This window comes from Ambystoma mexicanum, chromosome 9, assembly GCF_040938575.1.
Source record: "Ambystoma mexicanum isolate Mex_15411 chromosome 9, UKY_AmexF1_1, whole genome shotgun sequence".
Taxonomy (NCBI): domain Eukaryota; kingdom Metazoa; phylum Chordata; class Amphibia; order Caudata; family Ambystomatidae; genus Ambystoma; species Ambystoma mexicanum.
The window spans coordinates 1,020,562,967-1,020,586,810 of record NC_090931.1 but is presented as its reverse complement, the minus strand read 5'-3'; the positions used below and the strand labels follow the sequence as shown (position 1 = coordinate 1,020,586,810).

Sequence of the window (23,844 nt, the reverse complement as noted above, 5' to 3'; positions counted from 1 at the left end):
GGACGCGTCAGGTAAACGGCTGTGGTGTTAGACTGTTGTCTTTTGCGGTGTGAGAAAGTGTACGTGTAGGAAAGGGGGGGTAGAGTTTCTAAATATCCTACATGGTAGGATGGGGAAAAGTTGTCATAAGGAAGGGGGTACCGCGTCTCACCCTTCGGTGTCCAACTTCCACTCTCTAAAGACCCGCCTGCCCCATCCAGGGGATCCTCCCGCACTGGTCCAACCCCAGGAACTGGATCCAGTAGCGATGGGCGTGTCATGGCCACCTGGATGACAGATCCGCTGGGACTAGTTTTCTCTGATCCGTCCTGACCTATACAGGATGCTGTCCACCAAGGAGGTGGCTCTCTTGGAACCCTTCCGTCACTGCCAACAATTATTTCTCGATGATTGTGTAATTTCTTTAGCTGGTAGACAGCAGATGGGAAAAATATGCAATGGGATGTTCTACAAGAGTAACAGGAGACCATTGCAAGAAATGGCTTTGATTATGGTGTAGAAGCGTTGGCTTCCATAAGGAATGACTGTGTATCATCTGGATGGTAGAGGATGGGTAATCTTAGGAATTTTTCCTTGATGATCCAGAAGGCAATTTCTGCTGCACTGACCCAGAAAAAGGCTTGTCCCTTGCACAATAGCCAGGTGAGGTTGGTTTCCAGCTGGGCAAAATTTGATATAAAACGGTGCTAGAAATTGGCAAAGCCTAGAAAGCATTAGACATCATGCAGGCTTGGTCATTCTATAATTGCTGTTACTTTTTTGGTCCTTCATCACGTATCCCAAGAATTCAAAACTGGTTTTGCGGAACTCACATTTTTCACTATTGGCATACATGTGGTGGGCACAAAGTTGTTCAAGTACAGCAGAGACGTGTTTCCAATATTCTTCAAGGGAGGCCAAAAAAATACAGGATATCATCCAAGTAGATCCACACATTTATGCCCAACAGATTAGCAAATATCAAGTCCATAAATCTCTGGAATATGGCCTGGGCAGTACAGAGTCAAAAGGGCTTAACCCAGTACTTCCCCTTGGCATTTAAACATGCCATCATCATTCCTATCTTTAAAAAAAACACTGCTAATCCCCTTCTTGTCTCAAACTTTCATCCTATATCTGTTTTACCATTTCTAAACCCCTTGAGCGTCTTGTTTACTCTCAAATCTCATTTATCTCTGGTCTAGCTCTTCTTCCCCCCACTCAGTCTGGCTTTCGCCCCTGTCACTCCACCGAAACAACCCTGACTTGTGTGATTAACTCTTTTATCAAAGCATGCTATTCTAAGCACTCCCCTATCCTTATTCTTCTCGACTTATCTGCTGCTTTTGACACTCTGGATCACTCTTTACTTCTGAACTCTCTCTCCTCGTTTGGCTTTCATGGCTCTGTTCTATCATGGTTCTCCTCTTACCTATCTAACTACACTTTCGCGGTCTCCTGGGGTGGTAACACCTCTTCACCTCTCACCCTCAATCATGGTGTTCCTCAAGGATCAGTACTTGGTCCCTTTCTATTATCCTTATATACTTATTTCTCACTCCTATAATCTCTTCTTTTGGACTATCTTACCACTTCTATGCTGATGACACTCAGCTCTTCCTTTTGTTCTCCTTGTTCACGCCTGACATTCACTCTACTCTCTCAACCTGCTGTTAAGGAGAATTCTCTCTTTAGGCTGAATTTCCTAACCTAGTGAGTCCCCCAGCAGCTTTGCTGGATTTCTGGAGTTTGTTTTTTCTCTCCTGCCAAGAGTGAGAGTCTTTTTCCTCACACTCTTGGACATGATGTGTGGTATTCCTTTGAATGTTAATGTGTTTTATGGGGTCTTTTACTCCATAGGGTCTCATGTGTTTACTATGTGTGTTATACCGCAACCTCAGTGCAGTGACACAAGGGTGTCATAGTGACACCCCACCATAGACTCCATACCCTGGGACTGACTACTGTCTCCCAGGGCATGTAAAGTCACCATTGGCTTTACTAGTCCCAAATTATTAACAGAAACCGGTACAAACCTATTGTGGACGTACTGGTCGGGGCAATTCGATTGCCCCGGGGTCTGTTAGTCGAGGGGGCACGTCTCCGTCCCCCCTGATCAAGTTTTGGCTGGTGGCAGTGGATACTACTTTTTATATTCGACCGCGAATATATCCCTATGGGATTTTCCCATTGTTCGAGGCTACCAACTTTAATTATTTAATTCTCATAGCCTCTAACATACCGCCGGTTTATTTAATTAATATTAATTCGTCGGTTGGTATTTTTTGCCAGGACTCGATTCTAAAATGGCGTTTGTGTTCTCTTCTGTGACTCCAACCCAAGTCGAGCCCTTTGTTCCACTTTTTGGTGGGCTTCTCCACAGAAGCCTCCAAAAGTGGTGCCACTCTGTCTGGGTACCACAGGGGGTGTGGGAGGGGGTTTAGGCACCCTGGACTGAGTTACCTTGGTAACTCAAGTCGCACTCTTGTGTGATTGGCCCAAGTGGTGAGCCGGCCGGCTCACCACTTAGCATGTTTGATTGACAGCTAGGCTGAGTGAATGGGGGTATGCTGCATAAAAGCAAGGCTTTGGGGACTGGAACTTCAGAAGTCGCCACAGGACCTGAGAATCCGACGAGGGAGAAGCTGAGCCGACCTACCACGACACCACCGGTGGAGCCCTGCGGAACCGACTCACCACTTCCTAACGACAGAGAAGATCTCCCGGCCGGAGAGGCTTCTTCCCCTGACTGGTGGGCACAACCAGTTTTCCTTCTTCTCTTCGCACCCCAGACCGGCTAGTGGTCGAATTGCCCGTGCCAAGCACCCCGGCAACCGGATAGCCACTTACCACTGGACCGCGAATCAAAGGACCGCTCCTTTTACCTGAGAAACTCAGCGGCTGGTTTCTTCCCTGGCAATGCAACGGACTCCTGTCTTCCTCCCCGACGAGATCCTCTCTTCCCCCGGACGAAGCACCGACTTGCATCTGCTGCCAGGAACAGCTGCCCCCGCTGGAGTGTTCTCACCACTTTAAGGTACCGTGTCCGCCAGGCCTCCCTTTCTAAAGATTGCTACAAGGTAACAATAATCCCTTAACCTTCTGGACTGGGCTGGCCGCCTTGACCTTCTAACTGGTCCCTTTCTTTGGTCCAACTCTTTTTGAACCTTTTCAAGACTTTTGTGCACTGCAACTGTGTGACCTTGGACACAATTTGTTTGATCTTCTTAAAGTGGATCCGGCCTACTGACTCTAAACTCACGGTGTTACTTTGCCTTCCTCTCTTGTTGTGTTCTGGAAAAAGTGTTGGGATCTGTTTCGATTTATTCTCTGCTTTTCTCTCCCTTTTAAAACGAATTATTAAAGTGCCATCTGCGTTAAGCGTTCACCGCTGTCTGAAAATAAGTGGGGCTTTACTTAAGACTTGTCTAATATTCTTCTAAGGGAGTGTATATCTTTTAGTGACCGTGTTTTTGAATTGCTTACTATTAGTGCCTGTGTGTTTTTCTAGATGTGGTTTTAAATAAATAATTATATCTCTTTTACACCAAGCTCTGGTCAGTGTTTACTTGTTCTACTATGTTCTTTTGACCTATTGTGAATACTCTGTATACTGCCTAACTCTTCTTGAGGGATGTCTGACTGCTCAGCCACAGCTACCAAGTAAATCTGTGTGGTACAGACTGCTACCAAGTGGGTTTACTGCCAAACACCTGTAGTCCTAAATCTTTTGCAGTGGTCCCAGAGGGAACTGCACAGGTTTCTGCCTAACACCTGCCTGTCTGTTAACAAATCCTGCATGACCTCCCACTTTCTCACTTTGAATGCTGTTTAGACCGAAGTCTTGTTCTTCCCTGCAAAAACTCTCCCACCACAGTCTCCTCCCACATCTATTTACTTTACCCCTTTCAGCATATACATCTTCCCGACAGCCCATAATCTTGGCCTCTACTTTGACTCTAACCTCTCCTTTGCTGACCATCTCTCTCTCACATCCCACGCCTGTCGATTTCATCTCTACAACATTTGCAAAGTCTGACCTTTCCTTACCTTCCATGCCTCAAAACTTCTCATCTCGTCGTTAATCTTCTCTACCTTTCTACTGTTCTGTCACCTTCTTTGGTCTTCCTCATTCGCGTCTTGCTCCTCTTAAATCTGTTTATCATTCTGCCATTCACTCACTTTGTGCTCTCTTATTGTGACGCAATCTCTTCTTCTCTTGCCTCACTTGGTTGGCCGTCTTTCCACTCTCAACTTCAATACAACTTTCTTTGCCTAGTATTCAAATCCCTCTGCGGACTGGCCCTTGACTATCTGGCATCTCTCCTATCATTCTACTCTCCCTCTTCTTCTATCGGCTCCCGAGATCTCTTTAAACTTACTGTTCCCTGTCCTCCCAGCGCCCATTCCCGCTTTTGCTCTTTTCAGCTCCTCGTCCCTCTTCACTAGAACTTGCTCCCTCAGTTCCTTCACTCTATTACTTCCTACTCTCTATTCCGTTCCTCCTTAAAAACTCACCTGCTTCAGTATCCTGATTGTTACCGCCTGTACCCTGCTTCAGTACCAAGATTGTTACCGCCTGTATCCTGCTTCAGTACCCTGATTGTTACCGCCTACCCATGTTTTGCCCCACCGTTATTCTGTTCTGTTGATCCCTCCTATGTAATCCATGCTACCTGTACCTGATCCATGTTTGCTCCACTGTTCTAATCTACCGTTGATCTCCTATGTGAAGTGCTTTGGATAAAGGCGCTATATAAAGAACAATAAAAATACAATAAAAATACAAATACAAACTATAAATCTTTAAAATGATGTGAATTCCAACTCGCATAAAGCCCCAAGTACAGAGCAGAGGAAGAGGAGTGAGGAGTTGATGCACATTGAAGAAAAACCCAATTTGAAAGTGCGGACGAGTTGTATTGAAGGATCACGAGTGCACAGGACATGTATGTCCCAAACAGATTACCGTCTCTCAAACTTCAAAAGAAAACTAGAATACTAGCTTCACCCCGTTTACAGAAAGGTGGTTCCTTCCTTCTGGATGGGTCTAGGTACTTTGTGACTATTGGGGAGATCGCTTTCCCCTGGCCGTCACTAGGCCTTCCAAGGTAGATCACACAGATGTTAGGGGAGGTCTCCCTTCCACAGGTCTTATTAGACAACTCCTTACAGTTCCATAAAGATGGGGGCTGGGGGGACTATATGTTCCTTTAACAATCCTTTCTTAGGCTCTCTTTTAGTATTCTCAATGACATCTGTGGTTTTGCCAGAGGATATATTTCTCCTCACCTGGTCTTCTCTTGTCTTTTGTAAAAGGTATCTCTCTCCCCCCCCTTTGTCTTCTCTTCTAATTGTGGGGGTCCCAGGACCCTTTCTCAAGCTTATAAGTCTTTCACTCAGGCCTGGTTCACTAGCCTGCCAGGTACGGTTTTGCATATACAATTCTTTAATCCTTTCAGCATTCGGGTCCCAGACCCTTTTCTCAGGTTTATACTGTCTCTCAATCAGGCCCGGTACACTAGCCTGCCAGGCACTGCTTGACACAAAGTTATCTGGAATTCTTCTAAGCACTGGTACGAGGAAGAGGACTACCCTTGTACTCAACTTGATTGTTTCCAACAATTGCTTTTACCCCGGGGAATCTCTCTTGCCCCAACTAGGTTCAACACCACCCCTCAGTGTCTCAAAAGGGTTTTTGCAATGTCTCCTGCTTCATAGAACACTTTCCCGTTCATTAACATAGTTCGCTATATAGATTCTTTCAACCCAAGGGGCTTGCTCCTTACCCCTGCTCTGCGGGCTGCTTCTCTCTCTGGCTTCCAGCTTCTCCTGAGTTCCTCTCACCAGCTCTCGGCCTCTCTGGGTTTCTCTCTTTGGCTCCCAGCTTCCACAGGCTTCTCTCGACCTTGGAAATTGTACAGAGGTTCCACAGCCCTGGGTCCCTCACAGGTACAGCAGTACCTTTTTCCGCTCGCCAGCGCCGGATACCTGCTTCTCCCGCTTTGATCCGCGTGGGTCAGCGGCGTGCTCGGATGGGCATATGCTGACTGTTCAGCGTCCCAGTCTCCCTTGGTCCCAGTCTCCTTCGGCCCCTGTTCTCTGCACGGCAGCTCCCTCCAGCTCGCAGTTCCTCCAGGGAGGATCAGACCATGAGAGAAGTCCTTCCTCTCTTTTTATCTCTGGCCGGCTCGTGTGAGAGCTGGTATGTTCACTTTGGTGCCACAGAGGGCTCTTCACTCCTCTTTTCTTCTTCCTTGTCTCAGTATCTACAGAGCCATAACTTTCCTTACTCTTACTCGTCACGGTTTGGTTTTCCTCATACTCACAGACCGGTCTACTCTGCATAAATTACCAAGGAGCAGAAAGAGGGGGTACAGAGGATGAGAGTGTTGTGGCCCCACAGTGGGTTTTGGGGGTAGAGTGGTAATTGTCTTAACAAGTTCTCCCTTGATAGTCTTCCTCTCTCCCACAGAGGTGGTCCACTCCCATGGGATCCTCCTGCTGTACCACACCCAGGGGGGCTATGGGGTAGCAACCTCGCCTCTCTGGCTCCATGGGGAGGGTCCCCCTCTGAGGGAGAAGAACAAGTTACTTTCTTACCTGGTAACGTTCTTTCGATGGGATGTTCCGACGACGTATTCCACATCTGTGACAGGTAAACACCACAGCTGTGCTGCTTCGGAATTTTTTTTCGGCATCTGTGTCCTGCGTCGATACACTGTCCTCGAGGGCCTCCGTCACCGGATGTTATAAGTAGGACGCACGACACCCTTAGCCTCAGTTGTAGTTTTTTCCCCAGAACGTGTGCCACCAATCTTCTGCCAGAATGACTACAGAAAGCCTTGCGGAAACGAAATTCTGTAGAGGGGCAGGTAGGGAGGGAGCGATGTGGAATACATTGTCGGAACATCCCATCGAAAGAACGTTACCAGGTAATAAAGTAACTTGTTCTTCGAAGGGATTGGTTCCTCCGACATATTCCACATCTATGACAGACTCCCAAATTAGTACCAACATATGGAGGTGGGAAAAGAATTTAGAAAGTAGAATTTTAGAATGCCCAATTAAATTGCAGAATAAAAGACCGCCTTGCCAAAGGCCAGATCTTGCCAATGGATAGAGCCCAGGGAGTAGTGTTTGACAAAAGTGAGGCCCATGTGGCTGCTTCACAAATGTTACAAATAGGAACACCTCTCTGCAGGGCAGCAGAGGCAGCCACACCTCTAGTAGAATGGGCCCGTAAGCCTACCGGAGGGTCCTTACCCGCCAAGCAGTAGCATTCAGAAATTGTCAAGATAATCCATCTAGACAGAGTCTGCTTAGTAACAGCTTGTCCCAAACACCTTGCAGCGTATCCGACAAAGAGTTGATCGCCCACTCTGACCCGGGACATGCGTGAGATGTAGAAACTTAAAGCTCTCCTAGGATCCAACCTATGGAGCCTCTCCTCTTCCTTACCAGGATGCGGAGGAGGATAGAATGGCAGAAGAACAACCTTCTGGCTTAAATGAAATTCCGACACAACTTTCAGAAGAAAAGAGGGACGAACCCTAAGGACAACCCTGTCCTTATGGAACACTGTGAAGGGTGGCTTAACGGAAAGTGCCTGCAACTCACTTACTCTGCGAGCCGAAGTGACCGCAACTAAAAATACAGTTTTCAAAGTAAGCAGTCTCAAAGGACAAGAATTTAAAGGCTCAAATGGAGCACCCATTAGGAATTTAAGAACTAGGTTCAAATCCTAACCGGGCACCTGGAAAGGTGACGGTGGGAGCACATTAGTGAGCCCTTTCAGAAACTGCGAAATTAAAGGAATCTTAAAATAAGAACACTCCTCAGACGAGCGCTTAAATATGTACAGCGCCGCCAGGTAACCTTTAATGGTACCCACTTGCAGGCCCTTGTGGGCTAACGAAAGCAAGAAAGACAGAACCACAGGAATGGCACATGAAAAAGGATCCACATTCTTGACCCTGCACCAGTCGCAGAACTTTCTCCAACGGCAACGGTACAGGGACTTTGTTGCAGGCCTTCTGGCTGAAAGCAACACCTCCATCACGTCTTCAGGGAGGTCCCAATCCTTATACCTCAACCTTTCAGAAGCCAAGCATGAACGTTGTGGGACTTGACCTCTGGGTGGAGAACCTGACCCCCCTCCCGTGAGAGTAGATCGTCTCGATAGGGAAGATGGCGTGGAGGGCAGATGGACATGTCGAGAAGGTCCGGGTACCACGTTCTCCGGGTCCATAGTGGAGCAATGAGGATAATTCGGGAACCGAACCACCGTAAGCTCTGCAGCACTTGCGGAATGACGGGGACTGGAGGACACGCGCACAGCAGTGGGAAGGACCACTCCACTACGAACGCGTTCCCTAGGGCGCCTCTTGGAGGAAATTCCCGCGAGCAGAATCTTTCGCACTTGCGGTTGGCACTGGTGGCGAAGAGATCCACTTGTGGGGTCCCCCAAAGGGCAAAGATCTCCAGGAGAATCTCCTGAGCCAGCTCCCACTCTGCCTGCTCAGAGCGTCCGCCGCCTCGTTTTCGTCTCCGGCCAGATGAACTGCCGAGATCGAAATTTCCTGCTGGATGGCCCAGAACCCGAGCTGCATTGCCTCTCTGCACAGAGGAAGTGACCCTGCCCCCCCTTTTTGTTGAGGTAGTGCATGGCCACTGTGTTGTCCGTCAGAATCAGGACATTATTCCCTCGCACAGTCGGCAGAAAAGCCTTCAGAGCTAGCCTGATGGCCTGCAGCTCCAACAGATTGATATGGAGTCTGGACTCCGACGGAGACCAACGACCCCTGACTGTCAACTCGTTAAGATGAGCTCCCCATCCCGTGAGGGATGCGTCCGTCACGATCATCACCTCCGGCCAGGGTAGCCAAAATGGAGCCCCCCTCATCAGATTGCCTTTGACGGCCCACCACAGAAGATGCTGGGCGACCGAGGGCGGCACCTGAACGGAATCCGACATCCTGCCGGAGGACTGTGACCACTGGAGCTTGATAGCCCACTGTAGAGATCTCATCCGCAACCTGGCCTCTGGCACCAGAAGAAGGCAGGATGCCATGAGGCCGAGCAACCTCAAGAACTCGAACGCAGGGAGACTCTGGGCATGTTGAAACTTGTGCACCATCTGCAGAATGAGATGAGCCCTCATCTGGGGAGGCGAACACTGCCCCAGAGATGTGTCGAGCACTGCTCCGATATACTGGAGCCGCTGGGTAGGTGTCAAGTGGGATTTCTTTAAGTTGAGGGAGAAGCCCAGCTTGTGAAGGGAGTGGCAGGTGACTGACAGATGATCCGGGACTTGCTCGGGAGAGCGTGCCCTGATCAACCAATCGTCCAGGTAAGGGTAGACGTAAATCCCCCCTTTCCTGAGATACGCTGCCACCACCACCATGAGCTTGGTGAAGACCCTCGGGCGGAGGTCAATCCGAACGGCAGGACCCGAAACTGAAAATGCGAGTCGCCAACCGCAAACCTCAGGTACTTCTTGTGCTTGGTATGAATCGGCACATGAAAATAAGCGTCCTTGAGGTCGAGAGACACCAACCAGTCCTGAAGTTGAAGGGCCTGGAGGACTTGAGAGAAAGTAACCATATTGAACTTGTCCTTCCTGAGGAGCTTGCTCAAACCGCGCAAGTCCATGATGGGTCTCAATCCCCCGTCTTTCTTCGGGATCAAAAAATAAGGGGAATACCATCCCTTGATCCTCTCCGCTACAGGCACCAGTTCTATGGCACCTTTCTCCAGCAGGGATTTGATTTCCTGCGCAAGGAGCGGATCCGGACTCTTCAAAGAGACATCCCCAGGCGGATTGTCGTGAGGCCTCTGCCGGAAAGGAAGACAGTAGTCGTGGGCTATGATCTCCAGAACCCACACATCTGAAGTAATGGCACGCCATTCTACCAGATGCTGCACCAGCCTTTCCCCAACTGGTGAACCATGGGACATGGCCTCATGACTGAGCTGAAGCGGCTGCCTGAGGGTAAAGAGGCAACTGCCCGGGCGGCCTTGGCACCTCGAGTACCTTGTTTTCCACCTCTGGCACTCCTACGGTGGCCCCTTTGACTTGCAGCCGCTCTCGATCTACCAAAGGAAGAGTAGTATTGAAAGGAACCTCCCCTCCATTGCCGTCCCCTAGGACGAAAAGGCGGAGGTTGGCGAACTGCAGCGCTCAGCGACTTCGCTGCAGCTTTGGAGGTCTGCAACCTCTCAAGGCTCTCGTCAGCCTTGCTGCCAAAAAGATGTTCACCATCAAAGGGCATCCACAACCACGCAAATCTGCGCATTACAGTGCGCGCTGCCATGGAACGGCTGACACAATCTGCCATGTCCAGACACGACTGAATGGATTCACACATGGCATCCTTGCCATCCTGAACAAGAGCAAGAAAGCCATCCCGTTCCTCCCCTTCGGGAATATGTTCAGCCGCCAAGGAGACAATTCCACAGAGTATGAGTGAAACGTGCTAAGGCACACACGGAGTTGGCTGCCTGTAAAGCCATAACCCCTGAAGAAAACACTTTCTTCGCCCAGCCATCAAAACGCTTGTCTCTATCAGGAGGGATGGTAAGGTATGACGCCTGTTTTGCTGGGGCCGTAGCCGCCTGCACCACCAAACTCTCCGGAGTGGTGTGTGTAGTCAAGTAGCTAGGGTTGCTGTTGGACGGTATTTTTTTCGGCAAAGACTTGCCCACTGCCGTGAGTCTCTCCGGAGCAGTCCAAGCCACTGCCACCCGTCTTTGCAAGGCCATATGGAATGGCAGTACCGGGTCAGTTGGTGGAGCTTGGTCTAAGATATCTGTCAGGTCATCCTGCAGAAAAACACCTGGTGGCGCAGACCATTCCAAGTACTATTGTTCACCCTCGACATGAGGTGCCGGTATGAAGATTCAGCATGCGTACAAGGCTCAGGCCTGCCAAACTCAACCCCCGGGGAGGTGTCCAGACCACTAGCATCATGTAAAGACTGACGCAGGTCTTCTAACTGACCAGATAATAGGTCATCAGAAACCTCCTCAGGAACCAAACCTATATCAGACCCTTCATCCACCTCAGAAATATAATGAAGAGGCTGGAATAAATCCCTGGATGAGGGCACAGAAAAAGGCACAACCACGTGTTTGGACTTGGACAAAGCCTTCCTCGAGGTTTCCACCGGTCTACGGGGACCTCCGATAAAGCTTCCTCGAAAGGCGTCGACGGAATCGGCGTCGACGTTACGCGTGGCGCCAATGGCTTCGACACAGGCCTCGAGGGCGGTGCCCTGAGCGTGTCCTTCGACTGCCTCGGCACTGAAGGCGTCGACGTCTTCTTCGAAGACCTCACGGACTCAGACGGTCTCGATGGCGTCGAGGACCTGGAGCGGGCATGACTAGAGCGATCCACCTTGTCTGACCGGGACCTCGAAGGTTCCCAGTGATCACGCCGACCGCTTGAGCCCGAAGGTGTGCGAACGGTGGCTCTAGCACGTTCCCTGCCGGCTTTTTTCGCCGGCGCGGACGGAACGGAGCCCTGCGACTGAAAAAATCGCCATCATCTCCTTACGAAATTAATCCCATTCTGTAGGAGAGAAATGCCTGTTCGGACGAGGACAGGGAAGGCGACTGGTGACAGTGCTTCCGGGAATGCCTCGAAGAGGCAGAGGCATGGCGGGACCCACTCCGGGACCGAGACCCCCTGGACTTACGCCGACGATGCGGAGAGTTGATGTGCTAATTTGATTCCCTTAGCTCCCTTCGTTCCCTCCTCCTTCCCTCCTTCTGCACTCTCCTCACCTGAGCTGATGGAATTGCTGTTCGTAGACTGTAGGTTCCGCCAGGCCAGGTAATCCTTCTCCTTTCTTGGATGAAAGTGCTCGTCACGGAAGGAAGCCACAGTTACCGGAATCAAGCCGGAGGAAGGGAAAAACCCAATCTGGAAGAAAAAACCCTTTGTAGCACTTGAGTTCACTTCTTTTTCCTCTCCGTAGGTGTCGGTGAAGGCTGAGCAGGAAGTGAACGAGCAGGATGGCTTGAAGATCGGGCAGCGCCTCTGAAGGAGGCAATGAAGGAAACAACAATGGCAGAGGGACCTCCGGAAGGCAAGCCGGAAACAGGTGAGTCCGCCCAGTAGCTCCGCAAGAGGGAGCCGAATCTGGTAAGAAAGGAAGAGAGGGCAGAGAGAAATCCGGGAAGTACAGCCAGGCGGCGGAGAGAAGGGAGGAAGAAACAGGTAAGAAGGAGAAAGGTAGGTCTGGAGAAAATAAAGAACCGGACCTAACGAAAAAACACTGAAGAACGCTTAAAGGAAAGCGCCAGAAAAACACTTTGCGGAAGAGCGAAGTGGTGGACAGAGGAGCGAGGAAAGGCTGCAGCAAAACAAGGAGTGCCAAGCCTCGGGAGCGCATAAACCCGGAAGAGAGTCTTCCGAAGCGGGTTGCAACGCGGAGTCTGCTGGGAAAGAGGAAGTATTTAAACTCCCGTCAGGCACCGCTCACAAGAATGGCCGAGAATGATGACCATAGAAAGAGGACTAAAACACACCACCCCTGTGCCGCCACCTGTAACGCGGAAGAATCCGCCAATCGCGACGGCGGCAGTTGCCCCTCGATTCGTCGGTCGAAAGCCCAGTGGATTTCGACTTCTGGGGCTTGGACACCCTACCGACAAAGCTTCTTTCGCTCCTGTTAGGCAGAAACCTGTGCAGTTCCCTTAGGGACCACTGCAAAAGGCTTAAGACTACAGGTGTTGGCAGTAAACCCAATTGGTAGCAGTCTGTACCACCCAGATTTACCTGGTAGCTGTGGCTGAGCAGCTAGACTTCTCTCAAGAAGAGTTAGACAGTATATAGAGTATACAAGATAGGTACCAAAATACAGTAGCACAAGCAAACACTGACCATAGCTTTGGTATCAAAGCATATATAATTATTTATTTAAAGACACAGTTAGAAACACTCCAGCACTATTATTGTAAGCAAGTTCATAACACAGTCACTATTAATATATATACATCCCTTATTCCTTATTAGACAAGTCTTAGTTAACACCACTTATTTTCAGACAGAGGTGAGCGCTTAACTAAAGATGGCACTCCAATAAGTTATCAAAAAAGGGAGGGAAAAGGCAGAAATTAGCAAAGCACACAACACAATACTTTAGAAGCACCCAGCAAGGCAGGAAAGTCAAAGTCTACTTGTGAGCAAAAAGTTCAGAGGCCCGGCTCCCTCTTAGAGAGAGCAGAACACCAATGCGCCCAAGATCACACAGTTTAAAAGGCTTGAAAAGTCTTGCAGAGAGTTTAAAAAGGAATTAGTTCAGCTCAGAAAAGTTCAGTTAGCCAGCCTAGGGCCAACCCAAGTGGTAAGTTGAGGATTTACGAGACACCCCACACAGACCGTTGCGAGGGAGGCCAGGCGGACACAGTACCTTGAAAGTGGAGAGAATCCTCCAGCGGGGGCAGTTGTTCCTGGCAGTGGGTGCAAGTCGCGGTGCCGTCCAGAGGAAGAAAAGATCTCGACGTGGAGGAAAGCTGAAGGTCGTTGCACTGCCAGGGAAGAAACTAGCCACAGAGTTCTCCGGTTAAACGGTACTACCCTTTTAATCCCGGTAGTGGTAAAACGTGGTATCCCGGTTGCCGGGGTGCTTGGCACAGGCAAGGCAGCCATGAGATGATCCGGGAAGGTGAAAAGGCAGGCAAACTGGTTATCCCCACCAGTGAAAGGAACAAGACTCTTCGGGATGAAGATCTCCTCTGTCGTTGGAAGAAGTGGTGAGTCAGTTCAGCAGGGCTCTACCGGTGGTGTCGTCGTTGCAGGTCGGCTCAGCTTCTCCCTCTTCAGACTCTTTGGTCCTGTGGCGACGTCTGAAGTTCCAGTCCCCAAAGCCCTGCTTTTATGCAGAAAATCCCCATTCATCAGTCCTAGGTGTCACTCAAACATGCTAAGTGGTGAGCCGGACGGCTCACCACTGTGCCAATCACACAAGAGTACGACTTGAGTTGCCGAGGCAACTCAGTCCAGGTTGCCCAAACCCCCCTCCCACACATCCTGTAGACCCAGACAGAGTGGCACCACTTTTGGAGGCTTCTGTGTAGAAGCCCGCCAAAAAGTGGAACAAAGGGCTCGACTTGGGTTGGAGTCACAGAGGCGAACACAAACGCCATTTTAAAACCGAGCCCTGGCGGAAAGACCCAACCGGGGAATAAATATTAAATAAATAACCCAGCGGTATCTTTAACATTGCACCAAAAAGTGGTGCGTTTAAAATGAATGGGAAAATCCCATAGTAAATATTCTTAAGGAATATTTTGCGTAGTAACCACTGCCACCAGCCAGAAACTCGACGAGGGGGGACTGTACAGTGCCCCCTCGAAAAACAGACCCAGGGGCAATCTGTTTACCCCTACCAGTACTTGCACAATATGATGGTTTGTACTGGTTCTGTTCCCAATTTAAGACTAGTAAAGTCAATGGTGACTTTACATGCCCTGGGAGACAGTAGTCAGTCCAAGGGTATGGAGTCTATGTTTGGGGGTCACTATGACACCCCTGTGTTACTGCACTGAGGGTGCTGTGTAACACACTTACCAAAAACCACATGAAACCCTATGGAGTAAAAGACCCCATAGCCCATAAAACACATTACAAAGTCAAAGGATATCTCAAATCATGTCTAAGAGTGGGAGAAAAAGAGTCTCATTCTTAGCAGGAGAAAAAAAATAAACCCCAAAAATCCAGCAAAGCTGCTGGGGGACTCACTAGGTTTGGGAAATTAGCCTTAACAGAGAATTCTCCCTAACAGCTCTCGCAAGGCCTTCGATGTTAACGACTGGCAATCGTCACAAACGTCCGTGGCGTGGTCCTCACCGAGGCACCAGAGGAAGGCGTTGTGCAGGTCCGTAAGCGACATCTTGGAACCGCAGTCCCGATACTTCTTGAAACCCGGCCGTGGGGAAGAATAAGACGAAGACATCAGGAAATCTTCACAAACAAACGAGTTTGAAGAACCGATAGAATAACTCAGAAAAACTGAGGTGCACCGAGATCTCCGAAGCGGACACGTTCGCGGAAAAAACAGAACTGAGGCTACGGGCGTCGTGCATCCTACTTATAACATACGGTGACGTCGGCTTGACGGAGGCCCTCGAGGACAGCGTATCGACATCATCGACGCAGGCATTTTTTTTTCGAAGCAGCACAGCTGTGGTGATTACCGGTCATAGATGTGGAATACGTTGGAGGAACCAATCCCTTCGAAACAACAATACCAAAGGATTGGTCACATTTCCCAATACCATTTCACTGTAGCACACATTCCAGGATCAAAGAAGCTGTCACGCTGACCTGGTCTCCACGGGGGCGTCTCACGAAGCTGCACAAGGGATGCGTGCACATGTCTCTCTCTCACTATTACTTCACAGGGGAGCGTTTGCCTAGAATGTTGAAACGAGATGTTAACCAGCCGTGAGGGGCGTGTTAGGCTCCCACCTCCCGTAACCTCCTAGTGCCCCTCTCTGCTTATGCCTCACCTTAGGTGTTTCAATGGCGGGTTCTCCGTCCTGCAACTGCATGCAGGGGCGCGGTATTGTTCCAGCCTCTCTTCTGAATCTAGTTGCTTCACTGATCCTGCGGGCTGTAGCGGAGTCTTGAATAACTTGACTTTATAGGTAAGTCTTTATGTCAATAGACTCTTGGTATAGTTTGCTTAAATGTCTTTTGTTGCCAAAGTTCTCACTATTGTTCTTTATTTCTTTACAGGTGCGGTTTAGGAGGGTTTCAGATGAAGGATTGCTGTCTCCCATGACGCTGAGCAGAATTCCTGCAGGTGAGTATTAGCGCGAGTGCGTGGCATCGAAATGTACTATAAATGGTTATTTTCCTGTGCGGGACTAACCTGCTGTTCTTTCTTTCCTGTTCTGTAGGTGCGGTGTGGCTCCGGAGCAGCGATCGCGTGACCCGCTTCAATGGAATTGAGGAAGAGTGCAGCCTCCGGGTGAGTATTGGCTCTCTATGCGTGTGTTTCTTTTCTGCAGATGTGACGATCCGGAGAGCGGCTGAAGATAAGGCTTTTCGGATGGACCGCTTCAGGTAAGGACTCAACCGCTATTCTTGTTCTCTCCATTTCCATTCCTTTCTTCACAGGTGCTGATGGTTCGTGGTTTCCAAGACAGGCGTGGCTGAAGATCGGGTAACTGGAGCTGAGCAGACACTGTGAGCGTTACCCTGCAGGAGTGCAGAATAACGTGAAGCGTGTTCTGTCTGTAAGGTGTGGTTTGGTTTATATAGCCCTGCACAAGTAGTCCCAGGTAATGTAGTCATTCCAGCCACATTAGAAGCTAGACTGAAAGGCTCAGTTCCTTCAGGCTAGGCTATGTGTAGTCCCATGCTGCTTACAACAAGATGGAATAATATGAGCCTGGCGCCAGGAAGTCCTAAGGCAACCTTTTGGGGCCTTAAAGGTCCCCCTGGGTGCCAGTAACTGGGGTAGACTGGTCTGCTCCTGATGTCTGGGAGCATGCACCATGACAGCATCCCCCCGCCCCCCAAGGCTCCCCTTAAGGTGGGTTCTCCCGTTGGTCCAGGTTTGCTTGGATGTTTATGATGGAACCTTTTTACCAACTGTGGCGCATGAACGTGGTTACTAGGTTCCCATGTTCTTTCTTGTGGTCCATAGCCTTTCCAGTCGACTAGATAGAATAGAACCTTTTGGGGCCTTTAAGGTCCCCATGGGTGCCAGTAACTGGGGTAGACTAGTCTGCTCCTGATGTCTGGGAGCATGCACCATGACAGAAGCTATGAGCAGATGTTGTCTGCCAAATCACTGAACAGAAAAACAAGAGACTGAAAGACCTTTGTGGCTCCCTGCTAAACACTTCATAACAACGATCTTGGCCTACTTGGAACTCGTAAGAAAATAGTTTACAAAAGGACCCCACAATCACTTCTTTGCTCTTATGGCCCGAGAAGAGTACACAAGATGGTCTGGTACGTGTTAATGATTGTCTGTACATACCAGCACTTCCATTGCAACAGACCATTTTACAAGGATTCCTTGACTCGAAGGTAGCTCGGCATCAAGGACAGAAGGACACACTCAAAACAATTTCCCAGCAGTTTTGGTGGCCCAATCTGAAGACCCAAGTGATTGACTATGTGTTCTCCTGTCCCACGTGTGCCCTGCAGAAAAGTAGTCGGAGACCTACTGGTTTACTGCAATCACTGGAAATACCACCCTATCTTTGGCATACCATTGCAATGGATTTCATTGTTGATTTACCAGCATCAAAAAGCAATACCTGAATTATGGTTGTAGTGGACTGCATTAGTAAACTAGCACAATTGATCCCATCGTCCAAGATGACAACTGCCGCACAATCGGCATTCCTACACGAAGTTTATAGTCTACACGGATTGCCAGTAAAAATCCTCTCTGAGCAGGACCAACATTTTGTGTCTTGATTTGGACTGCAGCATGTCAAGACCTGGGTATCCAAAAAGCTCTAAGATCATGCTACCATCTCCGGATGAACAGGCAGTCAGAAAGAACTAACCAAACATTATCTAAGCTGTTACACCAATGCGCTTCAGTCCAAGTGGCCGGGCCATCTAGACACCACTGAAGTAGCCTGTAAGACCACCAGGCATTTAGATACCAATTGGAGCCCGTATTTATGCTTGTTTGGGTTTCATCTGCAACGCCTGCCCAACTTCTGCTTTGCTTCTACTTCTGTTCTCACTATAAAAATGATGATCGACCAAATACAAGACATACATAAGTCAGTGACTACCCCTGCTTGAGAAAACCAAGAAGGACCAAGCACATCATGCCAATAAGAAGCAATCATACATACCAGCTTTCTGCGTGGGAGACTTTGGCTGTCCACAAGCAATCTTCCTCTACAGAATTGACGTGAAAACTAGCCCCATGGTTTGTTGAACTCTTCTGTATCAGCAAGTGACATTCTTCAGCTCACTTCCATCTTGTTTTGCCATCATCTAGAGCATCCACCCAGTCTTCTTACACAAGCCCTATGTATCGTATTATTCCATTGCCCGAGTCCACATCCTCTGCCAATGCAAATACAAATTGGAGACTGTCTGCAATGACAGTTATCGTGGCCAACAGAAAGCTCAGATTGATCACCTATCATGCACCACTGGTGTGGAGGGCAACACTAAAGACACTAACCCCAGAATCCTGCAATGGTTCCTAGCCTTACAGACCTGCATTTTCCCCACAGACATAGGTCAGGAAAACATAAGGATAATGTGCATTTTCTATGCAGATACCCTCAGGTAGTTAAACTTGGAGAGGAGGAGGGCTTGGATGAAGGAATAGAGGTATGCAACAGCGTCCAGGGCTTATCCCCGTCGGGGGGACCCCCCTGACCTGGGGCAGGTGGCCTACTAGGGCGCATGCTAGCACCGAATTCTACCCTAGAGGTGGGGTGAGAGAGTTGGCAGGGCCCTAGACTCTGAACCCCCTGAATGTGCCCACTAGTACCACTGTCAATCACCCAATGCCTTACAACCTTGTTTTTGGCAAAAGTTATATTTCTTTTGATTCAGGACCACACGATCCACAATGAATCAGTACAGAAACCCAGCAGACTGCTGAAAGAAGCTGCCAGACACGATACAGCCTATGAGACTCCAGCATCCCTCAAATCCCAACGTAAGCAGTGGTAATGAGACTTACCATGGCTTCTCTCTTTATACTTTCTCTGGCCCAGAGGGGGATCTTGAGAGATTTCCCAGCATGGTGTTACTCTGAAAGGCATTTTAGGTAGGGGCATGTCACTCAGCCTGACCTACAACTGACTACATCAGAGCTACTGATCTCCACTACCGGTTGTGAATTCTTCATAGTAATTTCCAATAGGAGCAAACCATGCTCATGCCTCACTCATCCTCACCCCTCCTTCTCTCCAATATATAAACATTTGCAACTTATATGTTATCAGGAATGCTATCAAACAATGTTTAATTCCATTCTCTTTTGTAATCTGCACACCACATTAAACAACGCAGATACTACAGGAAACACTTCACACGAAAAGGGGGTGGAGCAATGGGTGTATGGGTTTATGAAGATACACCCTGTGATGACCCAACTCACACTTGTATGATTTTGGGGAGAGCAGTAGAACAGGGAATCCTTACAAAGGTCCTACGGAGTAAGATGGAGAGGGCCCTGGGCTTTAGACAGTCAATTTAAGCTTAGAATAGATGGGTCAGTATGAGTTACCGATCCCTAGTCTCTGCTACTACATTGGGGTATATGGAAGCCTGGGCTAGGGTAAAGGGAGCCCACAGGAGGTTGAGGGACAAGACAGGGAAACATGTTACTTCGAACCATCAGCATTCTGCTAAGATAAAACCCTTGAACCATTCCCTTTAGTTTGGAGGCTATTGAAGCCATCTCTGGTTAAAGCCACATGTGACATGAGCAAACTCCATATCCCGACTATTCCCAACCACAAAGGGCAAACTAAGGAGAGGATCCTCCCAGAGAGGTTGATAGCGTTGGAGCAGGGTTAATCACACATAGGAAAGCCGGACTTAACTGAATCTTCCAAAAACCTCCAAGCTGTAAGATGGCACTTGCTTGCTGGGCAGCCATTCAATTTGCCAAATCCCAATCCAGATCTACCTACCCCACCTCCTTCCCACCACACTAGAGCATGAAACGCTCTATGTCTTTATCTTTGTCTCTCACTCTTCATCCTGCCATCCCAACAGCACTAGCAGATACCACAGCAAAGTGCTTGTACCTCTCACACTGTTCCTGTTGGGAAAGACTGCTCTTTAATGTTATTAAATAGATTTTCCAATACGCGTGTTGTCCAAGAGGCCAATATGGGTTGGGAAATATCAGCCACATCTTGCACTGCCTGGCATGTAACTAACGTGTCCAGAGTTCCATTGACCTAGAAGGGACAGCTTGCCTGTTAGGAAGTCTTCCAAATCCAAAAAGACCTGCTACTCATTTCACCAACAGGGTATAGCTCTATGCCTCTGTCCCAGGCAAACACAGCCCACACACCTATCTTGCTAAACTGCCCCTGGCAGACTGGAACAGAGGGGAACTTAAGAGATTTCACAGAATGATGTTCCTCTGAAAGACCTCTCGGGGGGACGGGGAGAGCATGTCACTCAGCCTGACCTATAACTGATTACCTTGGAGCTACTCGTCTCCACTACCTGTTGTGAATTCTTCATAGTAATTTCCCATAGAAGCAAACCATGCTCACTTCTCACTCATCACCCCCTCCTTCTCTCCAACATATAAACATGAGCAACTTATATGTTATTAGGAATGCTATCAGAACATGCTTAATGTCATTCTCTTTTGCAATCTGCACTCCATATTTCCCCCTTTGAGTTGTGACATTGCTTTCAAATGGGAAGTGTGACAAAATCACAGTACCAACCCGGCTTCCTGCCTACAGTCTACAAGACTGACAGGGCCCCGACACACATACCAATTCGATCAGTTATGCTTCCTAAATGTTGGTCAGTGCAAGGAGAAGAATGCACAAGGGTGAGGCCCTTACAGAATCCAGAGGATTTTCCCCAAATTCCTTACCAGAGAGTCTTTCTAAATAACACCATGGCTGTTAGGCATACCATCCCGTAACTATTCCTGAACCCCCGGCCCCCCAGAGAGAACAACTAGTTGCTAACTACTAGATCTCAAAGAAACAGGAGTTTTGGGAATACATCTCCTAGAATTCATCATGTTTAGATCTCCAAAACCCGGATCATATTCCCCAATTCATATTCAGAGTAAGATACACCATGGGGAAACGCAAGCAGTGTAATTCAATCCAACCCCCTACCTGACGACAATGCTTGTAAAGTAGAATGCCTTTTTCCCAGCCCTCCAGCATTTAAGCAGAGACATGCTTCCTTCCCCTTCCTCAAATCAAAAACAATTTTTCACAGTCAGGAACTTTACCAGAGGTTTTCCTCTGTCCCTTATGATGGCCTTTCAAACATAAGAAACCCAGAAAACAAACTATTTTACAGGGGAACAGATGGGAGGAAAGGGAGGAGCAGAGCAGCAGGCAAACACCAGCCCTGCACTGGAAACTAACTGAAAGAAATTAAAAACAGTGACAAGCCTTTTAAAGACCTCCTTCCCCTGGCTTGGATTAGGAAACCAATTTTCTAGAAGAGGAGAGCTCCTTCAACCCTAATGGTGTGGCCAGGTAAGGAGGAAAGCTCTGTGAGTGCTGAAAAAGGGGTGTGTCAGAGTGAAGAGAGTGAAGAGTTACTTTCATCCTTAGAAGAGGAGATGTGTAGTAGATGGGGTGAGTTGTTTTGGCCTGGAAAATGTAACTTGTACCAGAGAGAAGGTGAGCCTCAGTAAAGGGAAGGACTTTTGGCACCCTTGAAAAAAAGGGAGGAAGCCCTAAATTCAGAGAGAGACAGAGAGGCGCTGTGGTCCCCAAACAATGGGTGAAGGACTGAGATATAGATGGAATACCTTTCTTGTTGCTGGCCTTCAAATATAATCTTGCTTTCAAGGGCTATGTTTTCCTAGAACCTTTATTTTACATCCATCCTATAACAATTTGCATGTAATAGTCTGATGGTTTACTTTTGATTAATATAACTCTAACTTTATTGTGATGTCACTAGTTTGGTGTTCCCTCAGCCATTTGACAAAAGACAAAGTATTCATGAGGCGCTAAATAGCAAGAAGCTATTAGTCTGAAGTGGAAACACATTTTTCAGCCAGAATTCCACCGAATACTTACTCTAAGCCGAAGCTCGGTACAACTTTACTTACAAGTGATGTTCGTCTCTGTTCAAACATCACTTGTAAAATCCTACACATAGAATGGCAATAAAAATATTAATTTCCACGACTGTAAATAATTTATTTATAACATCACTGCACCACTGTGTCTTTATTGTGAGGGAATCTCACACTATTATGTGATTGTTATAAAAAAAAAAAGAGAAGCTTTTACATTTCTAGAAATAAGGTTGCCATTCTAATTCACAGTGCTCCCAAGTGTACCATAATTACAAAGCACCACTGTCCGATCAAGTCTCTCTCTAACACGCTCTCTTGTTCATATACATGTTTTCACTCTTATTGCAGCAATCTTCCGACCTAAAAAAAGATTAAGGATTAATCCAAACCATATACAAATCTCATGATCACATTTTTCCGACAATGAAAACAAATAAAAAAAATAATATAGTTGGCACTCTATTTTAAGACTGAAACCAAGGCCAGCTGCTTGGAAGTGCACAGTTTGAACAAATCAGTGAAATGTGACAAGCGATTGGTATACCAGAAACTATTTAATATGGAAAACATGGTATCCATCCTCACATACCATCAAAGAGTGGCATCCTAGAATACAGTATTCTATACAATGACTTTCCCCACAGAAAGGTGTCACTAAGTTGACACCTTTGCGACAAAACAAAAAATATAGACACTCTCATAGAACTATGTGTCCTTTAAGGCTTCCAGCTATTGTAATAAACACACCATGTCGTCTTTTCTGAAACAAGCTGCCTTATGATTTGCTCTGACAGGCCTTTCAGTGGCATTGCTTTGGAGCTTCATGTACAAAACTTTTTCTCGTACTGTGTAGTGCTTAACATAATATTTGCCAGACTTATTCCTCTTCTTGTGAGATTGGGTGCTACTGGAGGAGGCGGTTTGACACCTCTCCAATTGAATATTCCTTTCACCCAAGAAAAACTTTTATAAAATATTTTGTTTCAAAACGAAAACTATAATTTTCTTATGAATTCCTCTTTGATAAGATTTAACAATGTGCATTAATAAGCAAATTCTCACAACATCAATACATCTTTAAACATAAAACAGGTATAATTGGGGCCTTTTTAAGGAACAAGCTTAATTTTGTTTTTGTCCTACTGAAGTTATAGGCAACTGGCTTTCACTTTTAAAAGAGTTTCTCTACTCCATAGAAGTTGTGCCCTGCACAGAAAAATGCAGAAGCCAATGCATTTAGAAAACAGAATTTGATGCTGTCTTTACTCTCCTTTTCATTGTGTCACTGACATTTCATGAAGCCATCTCTGCCTCTTCAAAAGTACTGTAACAGCTTACCTTATATTTCTTCCAGTTAGTTTAATAAAATGTATCAACAGCTCAGCTGAAATATTTACAAACTCCTATGTGATAAGCAAGGAATTCGTTACAGATTTGAAATGTAATTAATGTTAACGTCCAGGATTCCAACTGGTTGTTCAAGTCTAAATAGCCTATTTAGAACTTTGCTGTTTGGTTAAACAAGTGCAAATATGGATTTATTTAGATCTACACACAAAAGTGGTGTACAATTTCAACAGGGGTAAACCGCCTCACCACTTTTTCAGTTTAAATTTCACGTCACTGAGTTTCTCGCTTACCTTATGGCATACATCAATGGCATCAACATATCTTTTTGCCTTCAAATAGTTAAATGCTAGTTTGTAACCTGGCAAATGAAAAAAAGCATGTGATGAAAAAACAGCACAACTGTTGTCTATATGTATCAAATCTCACATTTAAAACAGACAAATAACGTTGTCCCGATCAAGATTTCCAGAAAGCAGAAATGACAGCATAATACTCATTCAAATACTAGTACTACTAACAATGCATTATTGTGGAGTACTTGCTACCAGTTTTGCCATTTCATAGAACTGTGAATAACAGCTATTACTATTGACCAACTCAATAGTACTCCTTTTATCAAACCCTGGATGAGGGGCTGATTCTGTCCAGCCAGCATTCAAACCATTGGCCTACAAGTAGCATGACTATCTCACCACACGCACTTAACTACCTACAATGTTGTATTATCCTTATATGTCATCTTGAGTGTTAACATGTG

At 47.4% G+C, this 23,844-nt stretch overlaps 1 protein-coding gene across 1 annotated transcript in view; it reads right to left on the bottom strand.

The window, feature by feature from the left end:
• Positions 1–23,844, bottom strand: part of TTC21B (tetratricopeptide repeat domain 21B) — a 1,345,192-nt gene that overhangs the window by 23,145 nt on the left and 1,298,203 nt on the right. Inside the window, exon 28 of the mRNA XM_069616283.1 lies at positions 23,378–23,445. Coding sequence (XP_069472384.1) covers positions 23,378–23,445 — 68 coding nt within the window. The remainder of the gene's footprint in view (positions 1–23,377; positions 23,446–23,844) is intronic.